General features: G+C 45.3%; 2 protein-coding genes across 2 annotated transcripts; both read right to left on the bottom strand.

Moving 5' to 3' along the window:
- Window positions 1-3,068: 3,068 nt before the first annotated feature.
- On the bottom strand, window positions 3,069-4,945 carry LOC119333478 (probable cation transporter HKT9). The gene is made up of 3 exons (XM_037606353.1): window positions 3,837-4,945; window positions 3,527-3,757; window positions 3,069-3,422 (listed from the first exon to the last, which is right to left on the bottom strand). Exons 1-3 carry the CDS (start codon window positions 4,943-4,945, stop codon window positions 3,236-3,238), a joined length of 1,527 nt encoding a protein of 508 aa, XP_037462250.1. The 3' UTR covers window positions 3,069-3,235.
- A 2,781-nt stretch (window positions 4,946-7,726) lies between these two features.
- Window positions 7,727-10,032, bottom strand: LOC119330955 (cation transporter HKT1-like). Its single transcript, XM_037604107.1, has 3 exons — window positions 8,829-10,032; window positions 8,474-8,701; window positions 7,727-8,209 (listed from the first exon to the last, which is right to left on the bottom strand). Exons 1-3 carry the CDS (start codon window positions 9,998-10,000, stop codon window positions 8,008-8,010), a joined length of 1,602 nt encoding a protein of 533 aa, XP_037460004.1. The 5' UTR covers window positions 10,001-10,032; the 3' UTR covers window positions 7,727-8,007.
- Window positions 10,033-11,318: the final 1,286 nt, after the last annotated feature.

Genomic DNA, 11,318 nt, shown 5'->3' with positions numbered 1-11,318 from the left:
GGTGAGGCAAGGATATGATTCATCGTGAGCGCAAAGTATGTTTCCCAGTGAAGCACAAGCTTCATGACGGAGCACAATCGTGCTCCTTTTGGTTCGGTGAAGCATATCAAACTGAAAAAAAAAACAATAGTGTAATCTTTTTTTTCTTTCGCCCCACGTTAAATGCGGAGCGCCTTGAAGATCGGCCTCGATGCGTGATGTCTGCATCATCTTGACTCTTCAAGCTATGCTAAGACGAGGGTAAGCACTTACATACAACCCCTTTATTAGTACACAAGTTGCAAACAAAGAATCGATCACCCCAGGATCGAAAAAACATGTACTCCCTCCGGTCCTTTTTAGTTCGCATATAAGATTTGACTGAAGTCAAGCCTTGTAAAATTTGACTAACTTTATAGAAAAAAGTACCAACATTCACAATCTGAAATCAATATCAATAGATGTGTCATGACTTAAAATTTCATATTGTATAACTTTAGCATGGCAGATGTTGATATTTTTTCATATAAATATGATCAAACTTTATGAAGTTTGACTTTAGAGAATTTTAATATGCAGAGTAAAAAGGACTGAAGGGAGTACAAAACAGAGCTAATCTTTCCATTTCCCAGCATGTCAAAATGCACACTCTTGGTTTCTCTTCGAGAGGAAGCCAAGAAGCTGTAGATGATGTTGAAGGTATGGAGGAAGAGGACAACCTACAACGCATGTGAATGTTGTCAACGTTTTTTGTTGTAATTGAGTTGATTTTGAATAGACCTCTGCAGTGTGAATTAATTGATGTAACAAGCATTGTAATTCCCTTTAATTCAGTGGATGTATGCAAATTGATAAGTGAATTAATTGAAGTAAACGTCATTCATGTCAACTATTTATTTTCTCTGCATTGTGACTTTAAATTTATCCGATATTGGCACCAATTGAATTGAAGAAAATTTGCAGCAGTTGAAAAATTCAGACAACAAGTACACTTTGAGCTATTGGCAAACAATATAGCATGATGTGTGCATCAGGAGTTCATGACACGTTCTTTTTCCTCCCTTCCTGTTGCGACAAATAAATTATGCATTGTTAAGTTGTATTTTTTTGTCGTTAGGTGGTATATGGATCTAGATGTAATTTTTACTATTTGTGGTATTTGTTGTACTGTCATGATTGAAGATGAATAGATTGAAAGTTTTTCTGCAATTTTTTTTGTAAACTTTCCTCTGGGCAGCATACGTATGTTCTTCACCTGACAAAACAAAAAATAGTAACTTGGAATAGTTCAAGCACAAAAGCAATCTTCTTGGAGGGATCGTGTGCCTGCTTTTATTCATGGAAATATTTTTAACAGGAGGGACACATGCATCAGATGAAATCATAGGAAGAGATCGAGTGGCAGATGCTTGCACAAATCAGATCCAATGCTATTGCATAAAACAAATCCCTTGCCTTAATGGATCAATTGTGATCATAAATTACACTCATTAATGGTATGATTCTAAAAATAATTAGTGATAAAATTCAGAATCTCACTCGCACTACTGGAAAACATGTCAGTGCAATACTCCTAGACACTTGCAACCAGACTACATAGCTGACAACTTGTTACTACTTATCTATTCATTTGTTTCTCTGCCTTTTCTGCTTTGCTCGGCTAAGTAAGACCACCACTGCAGAGTACTTCCTCTGCTTTGCTCTGCTAAGTTAGAGTATCAGACTGCACGCCGGAAGAACTTTCTTCTTCTCTTCCTCCTCGGACCACTTCACTTGAGCACACGTCCGTGGATATGCTACGCATGCATCACTTGTACGTCTCCATGTCCCGTCGACGAGCCATCGCAATGAGCTGAGCTTGAGCACGCCATGCTTCTTGTCTTGCTTCCAGCAGCTCATGCGGGGACTTGGTCACGTCGGAGGGGTCGATGTAAGGGTCGTTGAACTGCACGGTGTCCACCATCCGCTCCACCTTCCGCCGGGCCTCTGCTCTGCTGCGCTCGATGTCACGCCGGCGGCTGGCCTCTTCTTCGGCGGCGGCAGGGCGAGCCCAAGCCTTGGCGAGGCGAGCATTCTCGATCAGTTCGCGCATGCTGATCGGCGGCTTCGGTTGCGTCGCGCTCGCCGGAGATTCGGCGACCTGGTTCTTGGGACTTTTCGGACCCTTGCCGCTGGTGGGACACGGAAGGTTGATCTCGGCGGCGACCGCGACGCGGAGCTCGCCGCCGGGGCAGACTCCGCGTACGCGCTTCGCCGGCGGCTGCGGCTGCGATCCGTCGCGCACGGACATGGGACGCTTCGGCCTCTTGGCAGCGGCGGGGTTCGCCATCAGGGCAGGGTTCACGCGCACACGGGAAGAGCACGAGTGAAGGTCGGCGGCGGCGGCGCTACGGCGCGGGGGCAGAGACGGCGGGAGCACCGTGGTGCCGCCCATGGTCGCGGCCGTGGAATCGCGAGAGCAACAGATCAGACGCAGCGGGAGGGAGCAAGAGGACGCGGATCGTGATCCTGGGGCAAGAAGGCGAGCTCGCCGGATCGGAGGTCGGGAAGCGGGAGGGGCAAGAAAGGGTTGGAACCGGTGGTGTGGCGGCAAAGGAGTAGTAAACCGGATTCTCGATGGGGATTGAATCCGAGTTGGGCCCTGAGACGCGCTGTTGGGAACGCGCTTCGATTTTCTGCGATTTCGTCCAACAACAATTCGAACGGGCTAAGCTTCTCCAAACTCAAAGCCCAAATTAAAATCTCGAAAGCCCGTCGCGGCCCAAACCGGACACACGGCCGCCGCAGCAGAGATGGCCGCCGGAGTCAACGCCGATGGTCCTGATCCGGCCGGCACACCAGCCTCCGCCCCCAGCCGCTGAAGACGGCGCCGACTCCGAGGACCACGTGGGCTGCGGCGACAAGCCCCGGTGGCATTCTCAGCCGTGGCCGGCGACGGGAGCCACCTCGAGCCGTTCGCTGGGAGCATGCCCGCTGCGGGAGGCGAAGGGAGAGCTCCGGCGTGTTGCGGGGCACCGGCAGCGATGTTACACGGCCTCGAGCTCGGAGGTAGCCCGCCGCTCGGTAACCTCCACCACCCTGTAACTGTAAGCGCCTGTATTTGTGGCTTTTGTATTTTGTGTACAGACTACAGAAGCATACATAATTGCACATACAGAAGCATTATTCAGGACCAATTTCTTGCGAATTTACACCAGGATTGAAGAGCACAACGAGGAAAAATGGCCGGGCAATCCGATGGCGTTGGCGCAACGGACTAGCTCCTCTGCCTGTGGAAGCATTTGAGCCTCCCGCAGAGCATCACCAGGACAAGAACCACCTTCCCCTGGTCGCTCCACCACCCGGAGAAGCTGTAGGGCATGTCCTGGCAGACGCTCTGCTTCTCCGCGTGCGGCAGCCTCGCGCAGCTGTAACCGGTGGACAGTCCTACGTTCCTGTACGCGCTGCACGCACGCGTGGAAATCGATTCAGTCACAACACAAGCAGTTCCTGAAGAATTATGAGAGCACTAAAGTTTCAGAAGATTTTCATATGTTCGGCTAGTTACCTTATGACCTCGAAGATCATGTTGAATGTGGAGAAATTGAGGGGGTCGGCGGAGAGCGATCTCCTCTCGGTGATGCAGGCCAGCATTATCAGCACTGCGGTGCAGGCTAGTGGTGAAAACAGCATTTTATTCAGCGACATTCTTCTCTTGTTTGCCCCATCCTTGTGTTCTGTGATGCCCCTCTCGGCACCTTCATGCAGTGAGAGAAATGATGTCGAGGCCGGGATGCACCTGAAAATGCACAGATACTTGTTGATTGTTCTTGTGGTTGTTTGCCTGCCAACAAGAACTTTGACTGCGCGGAACTTACATCATGGCGATGAATAGTATTAAAACCGCAGGAGCGACGAGGGAGCAGTCAATGGAATTCTCCCCTGCCTGCCTTGTGTTCACCGCCATGAACAATGCGTTGGTGATCTTCTGATTGGGGGTCAGCCCCGCAAACACTGCGGATTCCCAGTTCAAGCAGCAGAAAAACGTGATGGCCACGGCTATGAGAGCAGCGACCGATGCTGCAAGGAATACTGTCTGCTTGTTAGGCAGCAAGTGGTTAGAACCCAAGGCCTTTGTGTTGTTCATCATGAACTCCAACTCTTCAGGTTTAGCTCTGGTTATTCTTAGTCCTCTCAGTGCCCATATCATCAGCCTCAGAAACACAGGAAGCAGGGTGTTGCCTGCAAGAATCTGGCCAGTGAGTAGCAGGAGGAGGCCCTGGTTTGAGGAAAAAACCGCCATGCTCTCGTTCGTCGGAATCAGCCCTCCGTTGGTGAAAGAAGAGACGGTGACTGATATCGAGAAGAGCATGGTATTGATACTTTTCCTTGTTAGCACATCTCTTGCAGTTGAAACATGTGCTACGTACAAGAACACCAATAGAGAACCTACAAGAAGAATCAAGACCATGTATGCCAACAGCACAAATCCTATGTATTTGCGGCAACTCTTCTTGAGGCTAGTGGTATTAATTGATGGTGTTGCCGGGATTGCCTCTTCTATCTGCGACTCATCTTGCACGGTAACTGATGTAACTCTACTATCTTCAGGGTCATGCTTGTTTTGCTTGCTCAACTCATGAATATGGCCAAGCAGGGAAACAAACATCTCACTTCCTAACAACATCAAGAGAGTTAGGATAACTACTTGAGAGGTAGAAAGATCCTCCATTTTGATGGTAGCTAATCCTGTAACTGTGACTGCAGATGTCGAAAGGAAAAATATATCGACATAGCGAGGACTGTAGTTAGGGTTGCTTGGCTTCAGGGCCATCAAGGCAGCAAAGCCAAGTACATCAATGACAACAAAATAGGACAAGTGAATCAAAAGTGGGCTAAGATGGAAAGCAATGAACTGAAAAATGAACACAGATGAATTGCTGATATGCCTTGCCGAACTAAGAAAAGTATGCAGCCGGACAGGCATTGGAGTTAGATAGATGGCAGTGTGCCTCTATATCTTTGATGTATGTGCCTTGATTCAGCAGGCAACTACAAGTACAAGTGAGCAATGGAAGTATATATACAGCCCGGTCAAAGTTAGTGGACAAGCAGACATGGACAATGCGGTTTGAGATGCCTTCCATATTTTCCTTTGGAAAAAAAGATACCTTTCAGAACTTAATGCTATGCATGCGGGCGTGCAGATCGAGCTTAGAAAAAGAACAGTTTGAATGCGTGGTAAATTTTTGTCCCACCATTTGCCAATTGTCATCTTTCTAACGGCAACCATGACCAGCTCACCAGAGTAGGCAAGTGAAAGTGTTGTTTACATAGAAGGCAATTTGCCAATTGCCATGCCACTAAGGCAACCTTGATCGGGTGGTGTAACAGCTCGTATGTTCTGGTTGTGGAATTTCCTGGAAGCTATGCTAAACTTTTTTTGGATGGATGTAAGAGCACCTCTGAATTTCGCGTTGTAAAGTGCAAACAAGAATGTGCATAGAGCGATTTTGGTACTTTGCCTTTGGCTCTTTCCTTGAAGATGTCCAGCAATAATGAGTCAGAAAGCGATTGCAGCTGCTATGCTACAAGGACATAGAGCATGTTTAGCTGTAATGGAACTCATGGCTAGGAAGTATTCTATGCCATGCTTCAAGGGAAATGTACAGACACAAGTGGACAAGAACCTTTCTCAGTTAGTCCCTTTGTAGTCAGTTCCCTGCTGACCATGGTACATCACAAATCCAGGATACAGTTACATCTTGATTGGTCCTAAGCTGAGGAGGTAAGATGAGTCCCGAGGTTATTTTAGTGCATGCGGCTAGGATTTCTCTACTCAAATTGGTGCTCAAATGGAGAGTGTTGCTTGATTGGCATCTTGAGGTAAAACCTGTAAATGTTACTGACTGAAGATGCTAATGGATTCACCTCACTTTGGAAGAGGACCCCAGAGAAGGTTCACTGAACTCAATAGCTTACCCCTTTGCATGATTTGGCGTTTGTTGTGACTTTGGCTTATATGATGGCCTTTCGTGTTCTGTTTGTACAATTATTTCTTCAAGTGAATCATTTGTGCGGTACTCAGACTGGATAGCGCCTCAAAAAATATACCGAGGTATTGTTCATTATTTCCATGCAGACTTTAGGCTTCGATTCCATAATCAACTAACCTTTGTTCAAAGCCATCAAGGAAAAAAAACCAAGTACGTCGATGAAAAAAAATTAGGACAAGTAAATCAAAAGCAAGCTAAGATCGAAAGCAATGGACTGAAAAATAAACACAGATGAGCTGATGATATGCAGCTGGCTAGGCATTGGAGTTAAATGGAGTGGTTCGAGCTCTTTATAGTGTATGTGCCTGGCATTTACAAGTGAAATTTTACCAATGGAGTATTGGAGTATATCATCAGTTCTTAAATTTTAATCTTCAGAAAAAGATACATTTCAGAATTTAATGTTATGTCTTAGGAGCATGCACCAACATGCTCAAATGCACGGTAAAGCAGCATAGAAAGAACAGTTTGCATGTGTACTAAAATTTTCTCTCACCATTTGCCAATTGTCATTTTTCGGGTAACCATGACCACGTCACCAGATTAGCCAAGTGAAGGCTTTGCTTCCAGACGAAGACAAATTGCCAATTGCCATCCCGCCAAGAGCAACCTCGACCAGGTCACCAGAGTAGACAAGTGAAAGTGTTACTTACATATATGTAGAGAAATAATGGCACAACATCTAGTAAGTGCTACTGGTAGTGGAGTTTCCAAAAAGTTATGCCAAACTTTTATTTAATATTTAAATCGATATAAGAGCATCTCTGAATTTCACAATGCAGAAAAAAAAAAGAATTTCACAATGCAAACAAGAATGTGCAGAAGATGATTATGGAACTCTGCAGTTGGTTCTTCCCTTGAAGATGCCCAGCAGTGATGGTCAGAAAAGCGATTGTGGTGCTATAAAATAAGATGATGACACGCTGCATGTTTAGCTGTGACCGAACTCATGGCCAGGAAGTGTTCTAATGCCATGCTTCAAGGGGCATGCATAGGCCACCAGTGGACAGGAAACTTCCCTCAGTTAGTCACTTTCTAGTCTGTTGCTTGCTAGCCATGGTACATCATAAATGAGGCATGCCGTTGTTACGTCTTGATTGATCCTGAGCTGAAGAGGTAAGATGAGTCCAAAGGCTATTCTTGCGGATACGACTGGGACTTCTAATAGGGCCGACATACTCAAATGATATTTTTTCGGATGGAAAGTCATTGCTCACTGAAAATCGAGGTAAACCTGTTATTGTTATTGATATGAAGATGCTAACGAGTAGTTACTTTGGAAGAAGACACCAGACAAGGTTCAGTGAACTCAATAACCCGCAACTGAATGGCTCTATCGCTTTGCATGATTTGTGTGTTCGCTATGACTTTGCCTTCCCTGGTGGCCTTCCGTGATCTGCGTGTACAATTATTTCTTCGCATGAATTGATCATCACATGTTCACGTCCCGAAGCAATTATGCGTTAGTGCAAAACTCAGACGTGTTAGCTGGATCTTCATGCTTGCTCTGCCTGTTGACTAGAATTGTGGAACACCTTTTGAAGATCTCAACAAAATATACCAAGGTATTGCTCATTATTTTAATTCAAACTTCAGGCTTTGAGTTTCGATAATTAAGTAACTTTTTTCTAGTTTCTCCCGGAACTTCTGTGTAGTATGTACTACAATGATAGAGCAACATTAGCTGTGCTTATAAATAGGGTGTCAAGGCCCACAAGTTTTTTCTATATTGTAAATTGTGTGAAGTAATAGTGTAATACTAACCCTGCCCTAACAATAAGAATAAGAATTCAATTGTCTTTCCGCTGCAACTCTACGGAACACACGTCAAGATGCCACACGTTGATAGATAATTTCCATTGCATGCCCAACATCCACCAACATATTTTTTTTCATCCATTGATCCAGCTAGAAACCTGATTCATCTTGCAAGTACGCGACAGTTATACCAGTTTGGCACACTTGCCTTTGCAATTAGTCTTGGCCAACTGTATCATACTTTCCAGGATTTACCCGTGGACACCGCGAACACCTTAAGCCTTCCATAGAGCATGGCCAAGACTAGCAGAAACTTTCCTCCGTCACTCCACCATCCAGAAAAGCTGTATGGCATGTCCTGGCAGATGATCTCTGGGTGCAGCTGATGCAGCCTAGAACAACTGTAACCAGTGGATAGCCCAACGTTGCCGTATGCACTGCAAAACAAAGCATACAAAATTAATTTCCTTATTACTGAAATGCATTCACGAGTTAGATTTTGCCATCTAAGTTAGTTTAGTGCCGTGTTTAGCTCTTGCAGACACAAAGTGCTCTGTTTATGAATTAACTTCATTCTTATGTTATGCTGCAATTGCCATTTATGTCTAGTCTACGGTACCGTTGCCTTGCTAACTTTTCTCCATCTTTAGTTAGGGAGAGTGATGTAAGGTTTTTTTTTATCACATGAAAGAATAACACACCTGATGACCTCAAATATCATGTTCAAGGTGGAGAAGTTGAGTGGATCGCTTCTGAGCCTTCTCCTTTCAGTGATGCAGGCAACTATCACAAAGATGATGTTACACCCGAGTGGTGAGAATGCCAAATTCTGCACCAACGACCCTCTCTTGCCTTTCCCTTTCGTGTTCTCATTGGTGGTTTTAGTGTCTCCACTGGGTGGTGCAAATGTTGCTGATGATGGCAAATACCTGAGACCAAGAAGTAAATTACCGCACATGAATTTGAGATTCCAAAGCCAGTAAGTTGTACCTACTTATCAAATGATTCGAAATGAAACATCAAATTAAATGAAGTGCCATGCAGTAATGAACTTACATCATGCCGATGAATAATACTACAATGGCAGGGGACATGAGCGAGCAGTCAATGGAATTCTCCCCAGAGTGCCTCGCATTCACCACCATGAAGAATGCATTGACTGTCTTCTGATAAGAGCCGAGCCCATTAAACACTGAAGAGTTCCAGTCAACAGAGCAAAACAGCGTGACCCCAGCTGCTACAATGCCGATGACCGTCGAGGAGAGAAACACAGTCGGCAACCTAGGAAGCAAATTAGCAAAATGCACTTCCTCGGGGTTCTTGGTCATGAGCCTCAGCTCCTTCACCTTTGTGAGCTTCCCCAGGAACCATACCAGTAGCCTCAGGAAGAGAGGGAATAATGTGTTGCCTGCGAGCATCTGGCCACTGAGCAGCAACAAGAGGCCTGAATTCTTTGAGAAGATGACCATGTTCTCATTTGTGGGCACGAGTCCTGCATTCGCACAGGAGGCGACGGTGACTGATAGTGAGAAGAGCACGATGTTGATCCCTTTCTTGTTCAGTGGGGCACTTGCAGTTGGCACATGAGTTATATACAGAAAAACCAGCACAAAACCCAAGACATGGATCACGGCGAAGTACCCAAAGACCACATATCCTAAGCACTTGACAGACCTACTCCTCTTCAACTCTGTACATTTCTTTGGTGGAATTGCATGAGAAGCGTCTTCAAGCTGCGACTGATCACATAGTGCCATGCTGTTGGCCAAGTCTAGCACTTCAAGCTCGACCGGAACTGAGCTGATCTTCACGCTCGGAAGATCTTGCATGTCTTGATGGTTCACTCTAAGCATGAGGCCTAAGAGTGAAACAAAGATCTCCCCTCCTACAAGCATGAGCAGTGTTAGGACCACAATCTGAGAGCTCGAGAGGTCCTCCATCTTGACGGTGCTGAGGCCAGAAACTGTTAGAGCAGAGGTTGACAAGTACAACATGTCAATATAAGGAGGGCTGAACTCAGGATTGCTTGGTTTCAGCGATATCAAGAGGACTGAACCAAGTATAGCAATGGCAAGGAAGTAGGACAGTTGGATCCAGAATGGATGAACATGCAATGCGACGAATCGATAGATGAAAACTATCGAATCAACGACATATCTACTGATACGGCTGAAGCTATGCAGCTTGATATGGATGAAATCCTGGTAAAATCTTTTCACCCGACCCATGGTGCTATGTACGAGTGTGAGAAACAAATGCATATGTCTGTGACAAGATAGGTCTCATACTGGTGCTACTTATATGTGTGCACTGCATCATTGGCTTGGTACCATGAGCAGCTCAATCTAGTCCTAAGATTCTAGTTCTGGTTTAAATAATAATCATAGGTCGGCAAGCCCACTACAATCATTTTATTCTCAATCAATCAATACTATATTATTTCTTTGAGGTCTTTTCCAAGATAAACATTGTCACTCACAATCATACACTTAATTATGTGTGCCTTCATTCACAATAATGCACTCTTGTTTATTGGAGGTTGACGAAGCGTAATATCCACTAGCATTTCGAGTATGTCCCATGTGCAACTGCAGGAGTGTGTGGCCATACAGACCAATCAGGAGGAAGAACCTTCAATAATTGCAGGTAGTCTGTCCGTAGTCAGACTACGTCGTGCATGCCCCATGTTAGCAACTTCATGGTGTAGCAGACTAGGATCAAAGCATCTTCCATTTGCTTGGTCAAAGAGTGTAGGATATAGTAGAAGGATACATGCCAAGTTGCTGCTTTGCATAATTTGCACTAGGGTGTTCTTTCAGTTGAGCTCAGGGCAGCCGGCCGGTGAGTGATTCGTACGGTGCACATGCGTGTCCGCCTTCAATTCGCCGCTGCCAGGTCTCAGAAAATGTATCCATTGAGGCCCTTTTTATTTCTCTATTTTGGATATCACCACGCTCTGTAGTGCTCTGCTTTCAGTTTCTTGTATCAAACTGTGATGGTGGTTTTGGGTGTTGGTTTAGTAAGTTGCTTGAGATGGTTGCACATGTTTATTCGACTATTTCACGACATTACGACTTGAGCCTCCCTCTGCCAAGTTTTCTGTTAATTTTTTCTTCTTGGACGCAGATCCTGCAGGTACTGCACATGTTCTCAGGAAATTGTTCTGAAGTTGGATTGGTGATCATGCTGAGTGAAAAATCTCATTCTTCAGTTTATTCTATGATGGCGCTGATAAGTGCAGCTGTGGAAGGTTGCACTTGCATCCCACAGTACTTGGTATACCAGTCCTCAATCAAGTTGCTGTTGTTCATAGCAACACTCAGGAAGGTTAGGTTACATGGTACTGTATGAGCAGCGTAGCTTTTTTGTTACGTTACATTTCAACGAACGATTACATTTAAAAAGCAGGGCTGAACTCAGGACTGCTTGGTTTCAGCGGCATCAAGAGGACTGAACCAAGTATAGCAATGGCAAGGAAGTAGGACAGTTGGATCCAGAAGGGATGAACCGACGAACCGATAGATAAAAACTATCGATATCGACGAC

The sequence above is a fragment of the Triticum dicoccoides genome, chromosome 7A (assembly GCF_002162155.2).
Source record: "Triticum dicoccoides isolate Atlit2015 ecotype Zavitan chromosome 7A, WEW_v2.0, whole genome shotgun sequence".
Taxonomy (NCBI): Eukaryota; Viridiplantae; Streptophyta; class Magnoliopsida; order Poales; family Poaceae; genus Triticum; species Triticum dicoccoides.
Note: the sequence above shows the minus strand (reverse complement) of the source record. Positions and strands in the feature narration are given on the sequence as shown.